Here is a 22,068-nt window from a genome sequence, read left to right on the forward strand (position 1 = left end):
GATTCCATAAGGTATCATAAACTGCAAGTCTGTGAATAACTCAATTATCGACCTGCCTCCTTTTAGCCATCCACATGTTCTGAGGCCATGTGCTGTCATGGCTCGTGTTACTATTTGAGAGAGTTACCACTCAGACACAGGAAATCAAAAGGAACATCTCAGTTCTTTCAGATCTTACTTTCAATTCTCTTTCCTGAGACCCTGGAAGGGAACTTTTCCTCAGACAGAAACAATCTTCCATCAGTACTTCATAAACAAAGAATTTGTCCACTGAGAAGGAAGAAGGACCATATTTCGTCAAGAATGCCCTACCCCTGCCCTACTCCAGCCTAACCTTGCCAGGAGGACACATGGGCAAAGGGCGTGCTTGCGCTGCCCAGACAGAGGCTCTCTTTTGCCCTGATGGTGGAAGAGGACTGAGTCTCTGCAGGACTGGGTGAGAGAAGGAGAAGGGATACCGGGACTACTGTTTAGGAGCAGAGTGATGCTCATAAAAGAAGATGAAGAGGACAGAGAGTAGGGAGACACTGAGGAGGGGAAGGAGAAGGGGGAGGGAGAGGGGAAGGGGAAAGGACAGGTGGGGGAGGCAGCTTGGCTCTTGCCTGTATGGTTTTTCCTCTTTTTGTCTAGTACCACTCAGCAGTCCAGGAGCAAGAATGTGGGAAATGGAGCATAGGGTGGAATGAGGAATGAAAGTGGTTTTCTGAGCAGGACCAAAACATAAATGGGGATTGGAGGGAATATAACATTTACTGAATACCTATTTAGTACCAGGTATTCGCATGTATTTCCTTCATATAATTCTCAAAATTGCTTTGCTTGGTGAGGTGGATATTATTAATCACATTATACAGGTTACTAACGTCCCTACTGGCTAGAGAATTAGTATTTCCAGACACCCTAACCAGCTCATTTTTATGGGATCATGCCACTCCTCCTAGCAGTACATCTTAGGAAGCAGGAATCCTCTGCTTTTGGAGCACACGGATTTCTCTTTCTCTTCTCCTCTCCTTTCTCCAGCCCAGAAAAATCTCTTGACTCTGGGAGGGTAGCTCCACTCTCCTCACCATTTCTAGCCCTATGCCCAGGATTCTTCCATTAAAATTCAAAAGCTGGAAAAGCTCTGCATTCTCTTCTCCATCCTGTCATGTGTCACCCCTGAGTCAATAAGCACACAACCAGCTATCTGCTTGAATAGACAGGAGAAAAATGGAAAAGTCCAGGGAGAAAGAAAACAGATTAGGATCCAAAATACTATACCTACCACATAAGCACTCTAAGCTGTGGAAACCTGATGGTAATCTTAGAAGTAGGATAACCCAAAAATTAAGAGGGGGAAATGAAATTTTGTACCCCCTCCCCAGGATATTTTTAAAATTAGAAAACCTAGGCAAACTTAGATACAAGTGTCATTAAAAATATATATATATATATATTAAAATATATTTACATGGGCTTTACTCCTCCAAAATTATTTCTAAAATCTCTGAAAAGTAAAACTGCCTCCATTTACATTTAAAAATAACCATAATAAAAATTACACTGACATTTAGAGTGCTTTCTCATTAAAATTTTTTTTCAGCTTCTTATGTATATAATTTCACATAACTCTCAAAATAGCCCTGGTAGGCAGATATTTCTAATTTATAGTGGAGGTTGGTAAGTCTCATAGAGGTTATGCAACTTGTTCAAATTCATAGAGTAGTGCAGACTAAACTCAGGTTTTCTGATTCCAAACCCTATGTTGCCTTCAAGCTGTTTTCACTGAGGCCAAGAATTATTAAAATGCAAAAAATAAGTTGAATTTTTGCCTTGAGAAAACACTACCTTATTTTTTAGAAAAAGAATAAAAGGCCTCAGCACCTTCTTTGCTTGTGGCTTCCTCTCACAGACTTGAGCATTTCAGTGTTATTTGTAAGACTAGGTGCTGGAGCAGGTGTCGAAAGGTGACTGACTCAGGGCCTCTGCTGTAAGACAATCACAGTAAAGCCAAGAAGACAGACACTGAGACAAATTAGTCTCTTTGTGTTGCATTACTGGTGCAAACTAACTGCTGTGGGAGAGCAGTCAAGGGAGTAGCTAGCTCTACCTTCTATGATGTTAGAAGAGGGATAAGCATTGAGTAAAGCTTCACATCTCACAAGAGGTTGAATCTAGCATTGAAAGAAGGGTAAGATTTTGCCATGAAGAGCAGGCCAGGCATAGAGCAGCTTGAGCAAAGCATGATAGAGTCAAGGTGAGTGTTTTCTCAGGAGTCCAGGATATCTGGATATCAGGGGACAGGTAAGGGAGTGGTAGGAAGTCAGCCTGGTCAGATAACTAGTTGCTAGCCTGTGATGCTAACACATCTGGCCTTCATTCCTTAACATCTCGGTACAAGTCGAGGACTTATTTATCTTTGTATGATTAGCACCCAACACAATATTGTAAAATACAGCTAGCTCCTCCTGCATGTTTGATTATCCTGTGCTTAAGCAAGTGAGGGTGTGTCAGGATCAGACTTGAGTTTTAGGAAGATCACTCTGGCTATGGTAAAGGTGAAAGGTAGTGTGGTGTGGACAAAATGGAGGGAGATGACTGCAGAGTGATGGGAGGCTTTGAAATGTGGGAACAAAAAAAGACACAGTTGAAAAAAACACTTGTTGGAGCACTCAAGTGGACTCGGCAGGTGAGTTTAAGTGAGGAAGCGGTGTAAGAGAGAACCCCAAAGTTTTAACTGTGGTAATGCCATTGCCTAAAATGGGCAATCCAGGAATAGACTTTAATGCTGGTGTTGGTGAATGTACTCCAATCCTTCTGAAAACGCCTCAAAGAACTTGAAGTAAATAGTCATTGATGATAACAGTTACACATTCACAAGAAAATTAGGAGGAAAAAATAATCATCAGTGCCCTGTCTGGCTAAAAGGCTCTGGACAGGCAATTAAGAACACATCTAATTTGATGTCTTAGAAGCTGGAAACTTTTTATGTATAATACTATAATCTGGAGATCCTCATATGCATTGAATAGTTTGTTCTGCTACAGGTTGATAATTAAGTCTTTAAATAACCTTCCATTATCAAAAGTTACATTATAAAAAGAATGGGAAAACTAGAGTTAGGAACATTTAAAGTAATGCTAATGTTTTCTCCCCACACCCCTCCCCCACCCGCAAAGACAATCTATAATATCTATAATTAAATATGAAATATACTGGACCCATATATAGAATATTATATAGTTTACAGGGAAATATTTTTAAATTGAATATAGGAAAAGACCTACCATGATCCTGGATAGGAGAATCAATTATTCTTCCTAACCTAATTTATGGGTTTAATGAAATTCTACTTAAAAAATCCCATCAGATATTTTTGAAACTTTGCAAAATCATTCTAACATTCATCTGAAAGAAGCCAAGAATGTTCTGAAAAAATTGTAATACTGAAAAGACATTTATCTGATCTACCATATATTAAAATATACCATAAAACCTGCAATTATTAAAACATTCCTAGGTATTAGTCAGGAGATCTTAGTAAAGAGATCAGGAATTAGTAAGGATATCTATGGAACAGAAGAGATTTTTTACAAACATTTATATGTAAGAATTTATTACATGGAAAAGAATTTAGTACGTGAAAAACTGAAGCATGTTTTTAATAGTGCTATGTGATTTGTAGCTATTTGGGAAAACAGTAAAGTCAGATCCTTACCTAAAGTCTTATTTTGTAAAAGAAATCAAAATAGTAAAATATACTTTCATTTCATTTTAATATTTTAAAAAATTTGTCAATCACTATTTAATATGTTTAGACCAATGATATTATTATCTTAACTTTAGTAGCATATTTAAGCAGTAGAAAAGTTGTTTTAGCTAACTTTATGGGAAAAGAATTATTAAATATATGTTCATATGAAAACTGTTGTAAACTACATTCTTCCTTTTTCCCTCTTGGCAAAATGATGAGAACAACTTCAAACATATGGAAGCATTTCTACACTTATTCTGATGAGGAAGAATCTAACTCAGAAATAATGTCAAACAAAATATGCATTTCCAAATACTACCAGGATGACTAAACATACCTTTGTTTTTTTGAGAAGTGTATAAAACTCATTTAAAATGGAGCAAATGTTCTGTTTTCAGAAGTATTTGAATGATTGAAAAAAAAAACTAGAAAAACAAAAACAAATGACAGAAATAACACATAAAGGAAACTGATTAGACAAAACTCCATGGAATGGATATTATAGCCAGTGAATTTGGTGAATTCTCCCCAGCCCCATGTTCCCTCTCTGAACACTAGGGCTCTCTGTATCTACCGTGTATCTATATCATTTCCATACTCTGTTTTTATATCTATATTGGCACTGTGGAGGACAACAAGTCCAAAAAGATTATAATTTTCTTTGTTCAAATCTAACATTGATGGATTCTTCTGCTCCTTAGTTTTGCCTGTTTCTCAGAAACTGGCCCAAACCACATAAATTAATAACTTCCACACAGCTGCAGAATGCTCAGCAACAGTAATATTAGAGGTGGAATAACATGCACACAGACTAGTGCTGTCAGGAGTGAAATACCATTGGGAAAGTGTAATTCTGTTTAGGGTCCAGTATTATCCAAGCGTTTTCAACCATCCACCTCCATTCTAATCCCTAGATTTAGGTCTATGAATGAACAAGTAAAAGATAACCCAGGATGTGAATAATGACAAAAAGGAAAGATCTTGGTTTTCCAAGGTTGGATGTCTCCATACCTGAATTATGAAGACAGAAATCCTGGATGATTATTTCAGAGAACAGAAGATGTCTGTCCTCATGCTGACATCCAGTCACTCAAAAAAGGATAAGAGAGGGAAGGGGCAAGGACCTGTACCTAAGAAAATTGGCCAGTGCCAGGCAGACCTTTCAGTACTGGGGAATCTTTCCCACTGGAGCAAATATGGAAGAGAACAAAATATCCCCTTTCATTGTGAGAGTTCCTTTCCTCCCCCAAGGGACCCCAAATCTGGGAGGATTTCTTTCCTTTGTTATCCACCTGCACATATGACGTATCTGAAATGTTGTGGAGCCTTCTCTCCCAGTGCATATCACAGCTCTCTCTTATAATAAGGCACATCTTTATTCATGGTCTTTGGGGTTTGATTTCTGCTTCTGGACCACAGAGTGCAACCCTGAAAACTGGTTTCTGAATTTTGCTCCCAGGAAAGAGGATAAATCCTTCATGGGGAACTGGATGTCCAAATGACTACAAACTTCAGTAAGAATGTGGCAGCCTGATCCTTCTTTTCCTTGTCCACAAGGAGAATCTTTGGTTATGTAACTAACATGAATAAGATGTGACAGCCATTCTATACAAAAGCTAGGAAAAACTTGTGAGGAAATTATTCATTTTGAGTTACAGCAAACCAGGCATCTTCTATTTGGTCCAAAGTCACTTACATTTCCATGGCTAATTATATATTAAGCTATACTAGGTTAACTATATATTAAGCTCTAGAAGAAATAAAATATTGATCTCTTTCTTCCCCACCCTCTCTCTCTCTCTTTTTACTCTCTCTGTTTCTCTTTCTCCCTCCATTCCTCCCTTCAAGCCTCCCTTCCTCTCTCCCTCCCTCCCTCCCTTCCTTTTTCTCTCCCCACCCCTATTTATATATAATATTACACTTGCAGTAGGCTGATAAATACCATGGCTATATGTTCCCTGACTTTAATGGCTAGTGCAGCTCTCTATTTAGGCTTCTCTTCTAGCTTATAATTCCCTTAATTTGATAGATTTATAGAGTTTTTAACATACAGGGACTTGAGAGGAGTGAGACTCTCCACAGAATCTCTCTTGCCAATCAAAGTTACAACCATGAGGCTTAATTTAAGAAGGATCTTAATGAAGAAAGGAAAAAATAAGTTAGCTACCACTTACTGATTGACAGGCACTTGGTAAGCAGTTTACATAATGTACAATCTTATAAGGTAGGTATTATTACTTTCATTTTATAGATAAAGAAACTGTGCTCAAGATCACCCAACTAATAAGTTGCAGAGCTAAGAATCAAATCCATTTCTGACTTTAAATCCCTTGCTTTAACCATGCAGAGATGGCAAATTTGTGATATGTGCTCCCTTTTTCTGAACCGATGGTAGACCTTGGTAATAGATCTCAATACTTTTTCCCTAATCTCAGAATTGGCCTAAGAATCCTTCTCAAGATAGGGTGCCAGGCACTATTACCTGGAACTGGCCCCCAAGATGAAGGCTATTTCATGCTGCTAATGGGGACTTGGGAGGAGGGAGGCTATAGAACAATGTCTGGAATAAAATGGAGGCAGATGTGAGACAATAATACAGAAAGGACAAAATAGGTTTGCTTGATTAGAATGAAGACAAATAGCAGGGGGATGAGGGATGGTGAAAGAAGATGTTGAAACAGATCTGGAAGGCTATGGCTGGAGCTGGAAGGTGCTGGTTAGGGGAATATTATGACAGACATGTCTCGACAGTCTAAAATGCTGCTGGATTCAGGCAAAGAAGGCTATAACTGACCTGATATGATTTGTCCTGGCTGTGGAGCCAGGTGAGAAGGAGGAAAAATGCATCAAGATATTGTGAAGAATTTCACACAGAAAAGCAGACTTTCCAAAAGCTCAAGTCCCGGTATGAAGCTGAGTCTATGAGAGTGAAAACTATGGAACTAAGGCAAAGAGTATTATATATTTTTTCCAGTATGCTAGACCATATGGCTTCACTCAAAGATGAAAATTCAGGCAAACAGCACCACAAAGTAGAAAGAGCATGGGCCTAGGAGTCAGATAGGTACTTGATTTAAGACCTGGCTCCACAACATATTAGCCATGTGACCCTGGGTAAGTTGTTTAACCTCCCTGAATGTTTTCAAATGGAGAGAGCCTACTTCCCAAAGGCATTGTGACGATGAACAAGATAACATACATGAAGAAACAAGGGTACTGTCAGGCACACTGCTGGCACTCAATAAATGTGAGCTTGGTAAATAATTTAGCATTTGTGTACCTCCATTCCTTAATCTGTAAAATAAGATAATAAGACCTGCTCTGTCTATATTATAGGGCAGTAGTTCTCATACTTTGGGGTGCAAAGAATCCCTGAAGTCTCTGTTCAAATGCCAATGTCTAGGTCCCATCCCCACACATTCTGGTTGGGTAGGTCTGCGCTGGAGCCTAAGAATCATGCTGCATTTTGTTTTACAGAGATATTTATAGCAGCTTTATTCATAATAAACAACAACAGGACCAGATGTCCTTCAGTGAGAGAATGGTTAAACAAAATGTAGTCTACCCACACCATGGAACACTACCAGTAATGAAAAGGAGCAAACTATAGACACATGCAGCAACCTGGTTGAATCTTCAGGGAATTATGCTGAGTGGACAATCGAACCCTAAAAGGTTGCATATTATATTATTCCATTTATGTAACGTTTTTGAAATGACAAAATTATAGAAATAGAGAACAGATTAGTGGTTGGCCAGAGTTTTAAGTAAAGAGGGAGAATGAGAAGGATGAAAGAGCGACATGAGACATCCCTGTGGTGATGGAAATGGTCTGTACCTTAACTGTATCAATGCCAGTGTCCTAGTGGTGATATTGTCCTATAGTGTCACAAGATGTCACTGTCGGGAGAAACTGGATAAAGAGGACTCGGGACTTCTCTGTACTATATCTCATGCTGCATTTTAAAGAAGCTCTCCAGGTGCTTCCATTGAGGGAGGACCATGGGCCACACCTTTTACAGATTGTGATCTCAGCAGCACCTGTTAGGGTAGGTCATTCTTGGAGGAAAAGTAGGGTTCTTAGGGAAAGTAGAATGGGGAAGGGAGGAAAGGAATGGAAAAAAAGAAAGTGAGGAAGATATTTCACAAGACCATATGTGTCAAACCTAAATCTATGTCCCAGGACACCCGTCTCCTTCTCCAATGTTCTTTCTAACCCCCATCTGACTTCTCTGACAACAGAAGAAGAAAGAAACATCCTTCATCATAATAGCCATAACTGATACCCTTGGGCTTGGGTCAGGAATTAGGCTGTCTCTCTAATCAAGAAAGAAGTCCTGTCCAGGAAAAAAAAAAAAAGAAAAAGAAAGAAACCAAGTTTAGAAGTAAGCAGTCATTAGCATAATTCTCAGCTAGGGAGCAGACCTTTACAGTAGCCAGTGTTTCCTTGTTAATTAGCACTGAACAGCTGATGGGAGGCCCTGCCTCTCTCTACAGGCAGAGAAGGAAACTCTCTTCTTATAAACTAAGAGGAATAAATTGTTCTCGCCTCCTGTAGTTTAAGTCATATACTCTTTTACAGGTGAAATAAAACATAACAATTATTAGGAATAACACTGTGATGATTTCTCTGTGCACCAAATTGTCCCCAGCTGTGCAATTTCCCACTCCAAACAAGAATGTGGTGTAAGCAGGTTTGTAGGCAGGAGCTGTGATCACCCTCATTATAATGCAATGTTACTGTAGCTAATCTTTCTAGTTCTCAATCTCATTCAGTTCTCTGAACTGCTTAGAAGGCTACATTGAGTCATAGGCAAAAAGTCAGAAAAAAACCCTGCCTTTTCAATTTGAAATTCACTTGTCCTTAACAATTGTAGCTGACATTTCTTTAGGTGTGGATTGTGCCAGGAACTACACTAAGCACTTTCAATTCATTATCTCATTTAACTTCACAACAAACCTAAGAAATAGATAATTTCATTAGCCTCATTTTACCAATGAGGAGACCGAGGTTTTAGAGAGATTAAATAATTCAAGATGACCTAGCTAGAAGCTGATCTGGGTCTCATCTAGTTCTAAAGTGTATGCTCTTTACATTCCTGCTATTTCCACCCTTGCCCCAATCCTGCTATATTGACTTACTACAGTAGAACACAGAAGGCTGCTGATTTAATATGTCTTTATGGAGGAAGGGACCCATGAGGTCAAAAATGCCCAGGGCCCACAAAAGTCATAATGAGAGCCTGTGTATAGGAACATAGTGAACTTTCCATCCTTACCCACCCATACCGCTTTCACTGCTGTCTATGCTTTGAGTACCAGTGGAGTCTATAAATCAGCATTAGGCACTTAGTAGAAGTTTTGGTAATTAGACAGAACTAAAGACAGAAATTCTGGATATAAAAAGGCAATTTTTCTGTTTCTGTTTTGTAGATCATTGAGCACACAGCATACATAATGTGGTCTGCTGTGATGGAAAAGACCATTATTTCCTTCCTAATTCTCCTGCTTTTATCCTTTTTGCCCAAATTGGAATGCTTTGCATAGCTCTCTGGGCCACCATGGGAGTTAAAGGTCCTGTCTAGCTTTCTGTTCTAACCTAGGTTCAGGTTAGAATATGCCACTAGCAACTCTGTAAAATATTAGTATAACTTCCATTCTTCATTCAACAAATTGGAGCACCCACCATGTGCTAGGTTTTTTGCCAGCACTGAATATATATTAGTAAATACAACAGACAACTTCCTGCTCTTATGGAGTTTATGATCTATAAGCAAAAAATAAACAGTAAATATGCAGTTATAACTTGTGATAAATGCCATAAAGAGAACTAACAGAGTGCGCTGATAGAGAATCACTTAGCTAGGCTATTCATGAAAGAACTCTGATGGGTGAGGAGAAACCAGCCATGTGGCAAGCTGAGAGGACACTCTAGGTAGAAAGAAAAGCATGTGATGTGCAACCCCCGCCCCCCACCAAAAAAAAAAAAAAAGAGAGAGAGAGAGAAACTTAGCACATAGCAGGCCAGTGAGGCCTGAGTGAAGTAAGGAAAAGGGAAATCTGGAGAAGATAATAATGAAGAGCTGGGCAGCAGCCAGACTGCTCATTGTAGAGCCTTGTTGGATGTGGTAAGGAGATTAAATTTTATTCTAAGAGCAATGAAAAGTCATTAAAGAGTCTTTAGCAAGTGACTGACATCATGTGAATTATGTTTGTAAAAGATTTTCTGGCAGCTGAGCGGTGAATAGACTGGAGAGGACAAGAATGGAAGCAAATAGACCAGTAATGGGGCTATTGAAATGGTCCAAGTCCTGAGTTCTCCAAATTGTAATTCTTTTGCTATTGTTTGCTCTATGGCCATATCTCACCTAAAGCAGGGCTCATATTCCAAGTCAGTGATGTGTCCAAACATGTTAGTGGAACACTAGTCCCTCAAGATACTCTCGGAAAATAAGACTATGGTCAAATAAATTTTTTAAATTCTGCATGCTAAATCCCCTTCTTGGAGATTCAGAATGTAGACTAATGTAATAAAGATGCTGGAAAGTGTTTCAGTACATTTGTATATCCCAGTATTTCTCAAGCTTACTTGACTGTGGAAGCTTTTACTTTTTTACCCCTCCACATAACGTTGTTATCCTGCAGAACTGATATTTTCCAGAGCACATTTAAGGAAATGCTGCCATAATTCATTCTAACCAAGGGTTAACTCCATGTGCGTGGTTTACTGGGCCTCCTCTTCTCCAAATCTCAATTTATTTCAATGGCTTAGACAATATTTTCCAACTCCATACATATTATAAGAGGATATCAGCCGTGTGGGTCATATTTCTTCTCTCCATTTTTACCGCCTATTTTCTGTCAACTGTCCCCTTAATTTTACATTGTAAAGGTTGATACGGTTTTCATTCTTTCTGTAACCAAATTTTCTTCCTTGTTTCTGGATCTGGATATCCTATGAGACAGCTGTTGGGGATCCTGAACTGATCTTTTATACTAGTAAGATTTCATCCCCAATTTTTTGTCTCTGTCCAACACTCTGTGTATGGGAGATTTCCTTGATTTTATCTTATAATTCTTTTATTGGACTCAAATGCTTTTCGGAGATAAAATTTAATACCATATAATCCCCTCATTAACTGTTCAGTTCAATATTTTTTATTATATTTACAAATTTGTGCAACTATCAACATAATCTAATTTTAGAATATTTAATTTCAAAAAGAAACCCCATTCCCATGAGCAGTCACTCTCCATTTCCCTGAAAACTTCACCAGTCTAGGCAACCCAATCTACTTTTTGTCTCTATAGATTTGCCTATTCTGGACATTTCATATAAAGGAAACCATACACTGTGTGGGCTTTTGTGACTGGCTTCTTTCAGTTAGCATGATGATTTCAAGGTTCATCTCTGACAACATGTGTTGGTACTTCAGTTCTCTTTATTTTCAAGTAATATTCCATTGTATGGATTTACTGAATTTTATTTATCCATTCATTGGTTGACGGACATTTGGGTTGTTTCTATTTTTTGGCTATTATGAATGATGCCACAATAAATAATTGTGTACAAGTTTTTGTGTGGACATATGTTTTCATTTCTCTTGGGTATATACCTAGAAGTGGAATTGCTAAGTCATATGGTAACTCTATGTTTAACCTTTCAAGTAATTGCCAGTCTGTTTTCCAAAGTAGTTGCATCATATTATATGCCCACCAGCAGTGTATGAGGGTTCCAATTTCTCCATGTCCTCTCCAACATATGCTTTTGTATGTCTGTTTGATTGTAGCCATCCTAGTGGATGTAAAGTGGTATCTCACTGTGGTTTTGATTTGCACATTCCTAGTGACTAATGATGTGGAACATCTATTCATGTACTTCGTGGCCATTTGTATGTCTTCTTTGGAGAAATGCCTATTCAAATCCCTTTTGGTCATTTTTAAAGAGGTTGTCATATTACTGTTGAGTTGTAAGAATTTATATGTGTGTATGTATATATATATATATTCTGGATATAAATTCCTTATCAGCTGTATGACTTGCAAATATTTTCTCCTATTATGTGTGTCTGTTCACCTTCTTGATGGTATCATTTGATGCACAAAAGTTCTTAATTTTTATGAGGTCCAGCTAATCAGTGTTTTCTTTTATCACTTATGCTTTCAGTGTTGTATCTAAGAAATCATTACCTTACATTTATTGGGCTTAATTTCAGCAATTATATATTTTGTTTTAAAAAATATGTTTTGCTCTGTATACAAAATACAGTATATATAAATACAGTATCTTACTATATATTTATAAGGATACTAATTATAGCTTTTTACTTTTCTAGTTCTGATCTTGAATTATAATTCTTCTTGGGTCAATTTTTAAAATGTATTTGTCTTGGTTTTTCTCTTTTATGTTACTTGTTTCCTTCTTACATCTTGTGATCTTTGCCTATCTATTTTTTTTAATGGGCACTAAATAGATTCTTCTAGGTAGTAGGTGCAGATTTTTCTAAGCTGTTGAATATATGGGGGTTTTTTTGGTAAGTCTCTCCTTTCCCTGGGATCTCTATTTTGTGGTCAGAGCTTGTTGACCAACACACTTCCCTTTAGAGAGGGAGGAGGGAGGGCACAGATAGCCTTTGGGCTAGGGTATCCCACAGTGCTCTACTCAGCATTTTACTATGCAGAAGCAACTCCACCTTAGCAATACTAGCTCATCCTCAGGTATTCCAGCACTATTTTTTTGGTGAAGGCTCCTAACTATTGGTTTGGCATTTGCTAGGACATAACAGACTGAGCTGTCTTTGCTCTGTAGGCAGGGTAGGGGACTTAAAGTGATGGAGGGGAGAGTTGAGCTGTGGGTGTAGTCCCTGTGAAGACAGACTTTCATATTAACCCCTTGGCTTGGTCTCCCTTTCCCACCTCACCCTCTCTGGCCTCTGAGTCTATCTGCAAGACAGATTCTCTACCTTTTCTCAGAGCCCATGTTCTCTGGGTTGCCACTTCCTCACTCTGATTACTCTGTCAACAGGCTTCCATCTGTTTACTGTCTTATAGAAATCTGTCAGAAGTCTCTCATCTGCTAATGATCCCTCTTTCATGTGCTTGTTATTACAGAATTGTTCTTTATCAGTTTTTAATAGGAGTTGGGATGATGTCCCAGAAGGAAATGGAGCTTGTGCTCAGATCACTATCCTGAACTTGAAGCACACCCAATGTAGTTTATTTATTTTTATTTTTATTTTATTTTATTTATTTATTTTTGGCTGTGTTGGGTCGTCATTACTGCATGCAGGCTTTCTCTAGTTGCAGCGAGCGGGGGCTACTCTGCCTTGTGGTGCGCGGGCTTCTCTTGTTGCAGAGCACGGTGCGTGGGCTTCAGTAGTTGTGGCGCACGGGCTTAGTTGCTCCGTGGCATGTGGGATCTTCCTGGACCAGGGATCGAATCCTTGTCCCCTGCATTGGCAGGCAGATTCTTTTTTCTTTTTTTTTTTTTCGGTACGCGGGCCTCTCACTGTTGTGGCCTCTCCCGTTGCAGAGCACAAGCTCCGGACGCGCAGGCTCAGCGGCCATGGCTCACGGGCCCAGCCGCTCCGCGGCATGTGGGATCTTCCTGGACTGGGGCACAAACCCGCTCCCCCTGCATCGGCAGGCAGACTCTCAACCACTGCGCCACCAGGGAAGCCCTAAAGTCATCTTTTGTTACTCCCGAGATACTGTTTCCTGAGTATGAGTATGTGTTCATTTTGGTGTAACTTCTTTTTGAAAACCTCCCTTTTCTGCATGTGATGGCTCTTGAAAGAGAGATGCTAACGTTCGAAAGGTGGGAGTCATCCTTTATTAATTCCTCCTATTCTCCCACCCCCACCTTGCTGGGATATCCATCAACAAAGCAAGTCTACCTTAACTTCTCTCCATCTCTTCTGCCATTACCTTAACCCAATCACACACACCTCATAATGAAAACCCTCCTACTGAACTCTTTTGATTTCTTACTTTTGCAGCTTAAAATCTATTTGGCACACAAAACAGAGCAGACTCTGGTACATGTTGCTGCCCTTATAAAAACCCTGTAGTAGCTTTCCATTGCTCAGAGAATAAAATACACAACCTCTTTTCCATGGTATACATGGTTCAGTAATGATCTGGTCCTTGCCTGTCCATGCATTCTCATCTCCTACTGCTCTCCTTTTGCTCACTATAATGCCCATCTTTCTATTGCTCAAATGCCTTAACCTTGTTTCTGATTCAGGACATTGACAAACATGACCTACCACCTCTATCTAAAACTTTTTTCACTCTGATCTTTGAACAATTGGCTCCTTCTTATTCTTTTGTTCTTGGCTTAAATAAATTGTTCCTCAGATAAGTCTTCTCTGATCACCTTGTCCAAATAAATCCTCCAACTCCAGGTATCCTGATCATTTCCTTCACAGAATTATACACAATTTGGGATAATTTGTTTTCTTATTTACTGTAGCTCTGTCTTGCTAAGCTCCAAGAGAATAAGAGTTACTTTAGCTTTATTCATCAATATAAACCCAACACTTAAGCAAGGATCAAACATGAAATAGCTGTTCAATAAATGTTTATTGAGAGATAATTTAGTATTCATCTCTCTATGGTTTAAAAGCCCCTAAAAAAGCCTCAGTAAACATGCTTTCAATGAATACCTGCTTTTCTTGACACTGTCACATCACCAAAAAATAGATTAGGTCCTTACTCTATAGTACATATGGCAATAAACTCCAAATAAGTTAAAGAGCCTAACATTGAAAATTAAAACATTTTTTAAAGGCTATGTGAAAATGAAATAGTAAATTTATCCTAACTGTGTAAGGAAAGAAACAGAAAAGACGACCAACAAGAAAATGGATAAGAACAACTATAATAAAAAGTAACTTCTGAAGCAATAAAAACATATTTCAAAGTAATAAGAAAAGCAATACATATTCACAATAGCCCGGAGATGGAAACAACCTAAGTGTCCATCACCAGATGAATGGATAAAGAAGATGTGGCACATATATACAATGGAATATTACTCAGCCATAAAAAGAAATGAAATTGAGCTATTTGTAATGAGGTGGATAGACCTAGAGTCTGTCATACAGAGTGAAGTAAGTCAGAAAGAGAAAGACAAATACCGTATGCTAACACATATATATGGAATTTAAGAAAAAAAATGTCATGAAGAACCTAGGGGTAAAACAGGAATAAAGACATGGACCTACTTGAGAATGGACTTGAGGATATGGGAAGGGGGAAGGGTAAGCTGTGACAAAGCGAAAGAGAGGCATGGACATATATACAGTACCAAACGTAAGGTAGATAGCTAGTGGGAAGCAGCTGCATAGCACAGGGAGATCAGCTCGGTGCTTTGTGACCGCCTGGAGGGGTGGGATAAGGAGGGTGGGAGGGAGGGAGACGCAAGAGGGAAGGGATATGGGAACAGATGTATATGTATAACTGATTCACTTTGTTATAAAGCAGAAACTAATTTAAAAAAGCAATACATTAAGATAAAATTGTCATTACGTAGATGATGCATAAAAGTTTACAAAAGAAAAGCAGAGGAAAATAATAAAACCCTAAAGAACACTACTTATGCCTTTAGATAAAAATTAATAACTGGGAAGATCCAGTTCCTGAATGAGGAAATGAAAATAATATAACAAGCATTTTATTAAGTAATTCCCATATTCCAGGCAACATGGTATTATCTGAAGACACAAACATGAAGATTCTATCTCTGTTTGTTCATATCCTAACTGGGAAGATAGTCCTATATAGTCCAGTAAATACCTAAGTAGTTTTAAGCTTTTTTAAGCTTAAAAATTAGTTTGTCTCTATAAACCTAAAGCTATTCCTAGATTCTGAAGGCTACAGAATCAATAAAACATAGACTGAGTCTTGACCTTAGTCTGCAGTCCGTTAGGGGAGGCAGATAGGTAAATAAGTAAGTTATCATCAATTTGATAAGTGTTATAGCAGAAAAATAAAGTACCATATAAGGACAGAGGAGGTGATAAGAAATCCTGCCTGAAGATGTCAGAGAAGATATATTGGAATGAAGAAAAATAAGGGAAGAGAGTGGTATTCCAAAGAAAATGACACAAAATAAAAAGGTGCAAAGGTAAAAAAGTGTGGCATCTTCTAAGATGGACATATACTTTGATGTACTAAGTGCAGGTTGTGCAAGGGTGTGTAGCTACTGACTAGCTGCAAGGAAGGCAGGTACTGGACCCTAAAGGCCAGGAGTACATGTGAAAGGGTTTGGATTTCAAGCAAGAGTGACTTGACCACATGTTGCATTTAAAAAAAACTACTCAGAAATCTGTAAGGAGACTAGACTAGATATGGAGAAATTGTTTAGGAGGAAAAATGATAAGGTTTAAAATAAAAATGAAAGGAAGATGGGATATGAGTGATACTAAGACGTCAGAAATAATAAAACTTAATAAGTAACTAATGGAGACTGTGAACAAAGGAGAGGAATGAATCTAAAATGACCTCCTGGTCTGTGCCTCAGGCAAAATGGTTATTGTGTCATTAGTCAAATGTGGAATAAGGGGAAAGGAGACGACATAAAGTTTTGGAAAATGTTTGGTTCTTTTCACAGTTAACAGGATTCAAATTTAAACAACCATGAGGTACAATCTTGCATTAATTAAAATAAAGTAAATTAATAAAAATTATACTCATTATTGTAGAGTACTGGGAAAAAGATACACATACATTGTCGCCCTTCAACCTGGTGAAACTGTTCTGAAAAGAAATTTGGCAACAAATACAAGAGCCATAAAAATTATTATATACAGTACTTTGACCCAGAAACCCAGCTTTTTGGAATATAGCCCAAGGCTGTAATTCAAAAGAAATGCTTTAAAAACCTATTTGTATAAAGATGTTTACAGCTGTGCTATATATTACAGACAAAAACCGGAAACAGCCCAAATGCCCAGCAGTGAGGGAATGCTTAGCCAGAATTCAGTATATTAATGCAATGGAATATTTTACTGGTATTAAGAATGACAAATACGAGAACTATGTAGAAATAAGGAAGGGGCAATATAAAGCAATGAGCAAAAAATGCAGAATTCAAAATGATGCATATACAATGATCACAACTACATAAAATTATATCTGTATAACCAGGAGGACTGGAAAAACTACAGAGCTGGTAATTTAGAGTGCTGACATTTTTGCTATTGTTGGTTGAGTCACTGGGAATGTTTATGTGTTTAAAGTTATATGTTTATATGTTTAAAGTTTATGTGTTTAAAGTTATATATGTATATTTAGTACATATACATTAAGAAAGGTAAATACCCATTTTTTCTGGCACATAAAAGAAAAAAAATGTTCATCAATACCTTTCCTTCTTGCCCTATGTAATTTTTTCTAGCCTCTTGAGTGCTATTAGTTTTCGGATGCATGGGGAAGTAGGCCTCACCACTTGTCACCACACTACCCAGTCACATGATCATTTCTTTCATCTGTTGCCAACTATTGTGTCCAAGTTCTTGACTTATTCATAACAAACTAGTATCTATGTGCCCAAAATTACACCATGTACACAAACTGGGATGCCTTAACTATACCTTATATACTGGGTAGAAGTGTCTCCTCAGTATGACTTTTTAATCTCTGACATAGAAAAATATTTGTTTCTTACTTTCTGTTACCCTGGTATAATTGTCCCTCCATTTAATGAAGGCCAATTCCTCTGGATTCCATTTCTTCTAGCCTTAAAGAATTTCTCATTTTGGTTATATCCTTGATCTCTTGTATCATCTAGCTCTTCTTCTCTCCTGGATAAGTCTCAAAATACAAACCTGTTCTGCTGTCTCCCACATTAAATTAAAGGGGGAAAAAATGCCATTATCTTCCTTGACCCCAAATCTCCCTTCATTTTTCTACTTTCCTTCACAGTAAGAATTCTCCTAAGAGTTGTCCATATTATTATTTCCAATTTCTCACCCTCCATTCACTCTTCAAACTATTGTGATCTGACTTCTGTTCCACCACTCCGTTGAACTATATTTCTCAAGGTCACCAACAACCTGCATGTTGCCAAGTTCAATGGCACTTTTCTGTCTTCCTATTACTTGACCTCCTGGACTTCTAGCAGCACTCCCTCCTTATTTAAAACCTTCTTTTCTTGGTTCCTACACCTCAATCTCTCCCTTTCCTCTTACCTCTAAGGCTATCCTTCTTTTCTCACATCTCTAAATGTGATAGTTCCTCTGGGCTCTCTCCTAAGCCTCTGTCTCTTTTCTTTCCATATTCTAACAGATCTCTTATATTCCCATGGATGGCCTTAAATCCCATTTGCATGCTAATGACCACCAAAATTAATATCTCTAGCAGAGACCTTGATCCCTTGACTCACATTCAAGGATATGCTTGACATCTCCATTTAGATTCAAGCACAATAAACATAACATGAAACCTAAAGTCATGATTCTTTTTCCCCAGAACCAGTTATTCCCCCAATCTTCCCATCTTCGTAAATGATAATAACATCCACCCAACTTACACATCCCTGTGTCACATCACCATACACTTATCCAATATATCAAGTCCTGTGGTTTCTACCTCCAACAATATATTCCACTACCACAACCCAATTCAGGTTCCTGTCATTATGTGCACTCCTACAACAGCCTTCTCACCAATTTCCCTGCCTCCTCTCCAATCCATTTTCCAAAGAGGAGACACAGCATACTTTTTGTATAATAAGTCAAATTATTTCTCTCCCTAGCTTAAAAACATTCAGTATTTGTCTCACTGCACTTAGAAGAAGTTCTAAGCCCTTCACTATGCCTGTAAGTCCCTATATAATATGACTCCTAATTACTTCTCTAGCTATACCTTTCTTTAGCCAATCTGGCCCTTTTTTCATCCTTAGGGCCTTTGCACATGCTTATCTTTCTTCCAAGAACACTGATACTGTTTACTTCTCATTTTGTCTAGTTAACACCTTACTCATTCTTCAGATTACACTTTATTTATTTTTAATGAATTTTTAAAAATTGAAGTATAGTTGATTTACAATATTACATTATTGCTGGTATACAACATAGTGATTCAATATTTTTATAGATTATACTTCATTTAAAGTTATTGTAGGACTTCCCTGGTGGCGCAGTGGTTAACAATTCACCTGCCAATGCATGGGACACAGGTTCAAGCCCTGGGTTGGGAAGATCCCACATGCTGTGGAGCAACTGAGCCCGTGGGCCACAACTACTGAACCTGCGCTCAAGAGCTCGCGAGCCACAACTACTGAGCCCGCGTGCCACAACTACTGAAGCCCGGGCGCCTAGAGCCCATGCTCTGCAACAAGAGAAGCCACCGCAATGAGAAGCCAGAGCACTGCAACAAAGATTAGCCCCCACTCGCTGCAACTAGAGAAAGCCCGTGCGCAGCAACAAAGACCCAACACAGCCAAGTATAAATAATAAATACATTAATTAATTTAAAAAAATACAACCATAGACTGTCAAAACTGAAAAAATTTTTTAAAAGTTATTGTAAAATATTGACTATATTTCTCATGCTGTACAATATATCCTTGTAGCTTTTTTATTTTATACATAGTAGTTTGTTTGTACCTCCTAATCTCCTACCCTTATCTTGCCCCTTCCCCCTTCTTTCTCCCTGACTGGTAACCACTAGTTTGTTCTCTATATCTGTGACTCTGTTTTTTTATATTCATTCATTTTTTTATTTTTTATTTTCCACATATAAGTAATAATGTACTGTATTTGTCTCTCTCTGTTTGGCTTATTTCACTAATCATAGTACCCCTCGGGTCAATCCATGTTGTTGTGAATGGCAAAATTCATTCTTTTTTATGGATGAGTAATATTCCATCCATTCCACATTTTTATCCATTCATCTGTTGATGGACACTTAGGTTTCTTTCATATCTTGGCTATTGTAAATAATGCTGCTATGAATATTGGAGTGCATATATCTTTTTGAATTAGTGTTTTCATTTTCTTCAGATATATACCCACAAGTGGGATTGCTGGATCATATGGTAGCTCTATTTTTAGCTTTTTGAGGAACCTCCATCCTGTTTTCCAAAGTGGCTGCACCAATTTACATTCCCACCAACAGTCTACTAGGGTTCCCTTTTCTCTACATCCTCACCAACATTTATTATTTGTGATCTTTTTGATGATAGCCAATCTGACAGGTGTGAGGTGATATCTCATTGTGGTTTTGACTTGCATTTTTCTGATGATTAGCAATGTTGAGCATCTTTTCATGTGCTTGTTCCTCTTAAGTGTGACTCCTTTAGGGAACCCTTCCAACCACCTAACTTAGTCAAATCCCAGCACTTACAGTCATTCATAGTACCATGTACCTCTCCTTGGTACTGTTTTAGTCTTAAGATAAGTTGATTATTGTCTATGTCTCCCCTACCATATTATATACTCCATGAGGGCAGAGAAAGTATCTATTTTTGTTTATTTTTACATTCCCAGTTCCTAACATAGTACCTGGAACATAGCAATTATTCAACAAGTATTTGCAGAATGAATGAATGATTGATACAGGGTCATGCTACTGAGAAGACTGTCAGTCCCATGAAAATATATTAACCAAATCATTAAAGAAAAGGTATAATCTAAAAGAATAACTATGTGGACTTAAGTGATAGTTATTGGCTTTGCTTGACTGTGTATTATGAACTATGAAAATGTTCTACACATGTGATTCTTATCCCCTAATTAAAACATGTAAAATAAAACCAACCTCTCCATCACCATCCCATACACACACACACACACACACACACACACACACACACAGAGTAACTTCAAAGTTCAGCAAAAGTACGTAAAGGGAAGCCCAGAGCTGCATTTGTAGGTAGGAGTCAAGGTCAGAAAATTGTTCTGCCAGAGAAAACGGAAGTTCCTACTGAGAGAGAAGGAGAGAAAAATGAAGGATGGGGAAAGGATAGGAATTAAAATAAAGGCTTGGGGATTCTTTGTAAAGACAAAAATGCCTAAAATTAAAGTTCAGGCTGTTAATGTTGTTACAGTGTAAATCCTTCCAGCTTCCCAAGCCTTCAATTATGTCTGCTATGTTAATTAGCTTAGATCAAGACTAAGCTACCACAAAAGGGAAGAGAGAGAGTCATAAGAGCCATCAAGCCACAAGGGCCATTCAGGAGGTTGGCCAGAGGTTTCTTGCTACTGGAACGTATCTGTCTATACTTGTACAGCATTTAGCTAACCTCACTTGGGCTGTACACTTCATTGGAAAACATCTTACCTGTCTTTGAATTTGTAGGAATAACCATACCTGTCCCAGAATATGACAGGATGCTGCACAAAAGGTGTGCCTTGGTGCATACTCTGTATGTCACATGGACTCCTGCCTCTCCCAACTTCCTTGTTCCTACCCTCTCTGTTGTAGTTACATATCCTCTTTGAGTCTTTGATTCAACAGATATCTTCAGTGTTCCTCATGCTATTCCCTAAGACATCCACTCCAACCCTGCATAACTGGACCCAACATACATGTATGTTCTACTTATTTAATCTGGGCCTGGCCCACAAGCAGGACTGGGGAAGAGAGCATTTAACATAGTGCTGCATCCATAACCACTGCTTAAAAAATGATTGTTAGATTCAGTCAAAATTAAATAAATCACATGATAGCAATTCTCTAGAATACCTAATATATCTATCTGTTAAGCTGTGCTTTAATGTACAAGCATTTGTAGTGTTTCTCAACTTTTTAACCCAGACCCACTGTCCAGGATTTTGTCAAGTTTTACCTTCTGTAAGAGGTCCCAAGAATACAGTAGATAATATTTTGCCTTTTAAAAAATATTAAGTGATGTTATGCAATGCTGTAATATTAAATTTGCTTTTTAAAACAACACATTCTTTCCAACCTGTTCTGGAGGTTGTGATATCCCTCCCAATCCCACCCTCTTTTGCTGACTGTGGAAGGCCTGGAGAGATAAATTCTTCCACTGTTTGGTAGAGAATCCCTGATTTATGGTGGGAGATGTCACTATGAAAAAGTCTCTCTGCCCTTCTTAAGACCAAAAATAACCAGGAAAAACACAAATACATTAATTCATTACATTTAATGAACTATGTTTTAAAAACCACTAAATAATCTGACCTACCCATCTAGGAGGGTGATGACGTTCTTCCTGGGCCGCCCAATATTAGGGCCATACAAGCTGGCTCTGGAGTAAATCCGGATGGGTTGTAACAGGCTCTTCAGCTGGATGTAATCCTTTCCCAACTGGCTGCCATTTACTGCCCGGCCACGCATGGTCCGATAGTTATTTGGCTCTAGAT

The 22,068-nt window shown here is 38.2% G+C and overlaps 1 protein-coding gene across 4 annotated transcripts in view; it reads right to left on the minus strand.

Annotated features, from left to right (window-relative positions):
* The window catches only part of HPSE2 (heparanase 2 (inactive)), a gene marked incomplete at both ends in the record, with an annotated part of 561,691 nt that overhangs the window by 207,723 nt on the left and 331,900 nt on the right, over positions 1 to 22,068 (minus strand). For all 4 annotated transcript variants that reach the window (XM_079714947.1, XM_079714946.1, XM_079714944.1 and 1 more), the window contains one exon: positions 21,891 to 22,062. In XM_079714947.1, the coding sequence (XP_079571073.1) occupies positions 21,891 to 22,062 (172 nt within the window). The remainder of the gene's footprint in view (positions 1 to 21,890; positions 22,063 to 22,068) is intronic.

This window comes from Hyperoodon ampullatus (genome assembly GCF_949752795.1).
Source record: "Hyperoodon ampullatus genome assembly, chromosome: 1".
Classification (NCBI taxonomy): Eukaryota; Metazoa; Chordata; class Mammalia; order Artiodactyla; family Ziphiidae; genus Hyperoodon; species Hyperoodon ampullatus.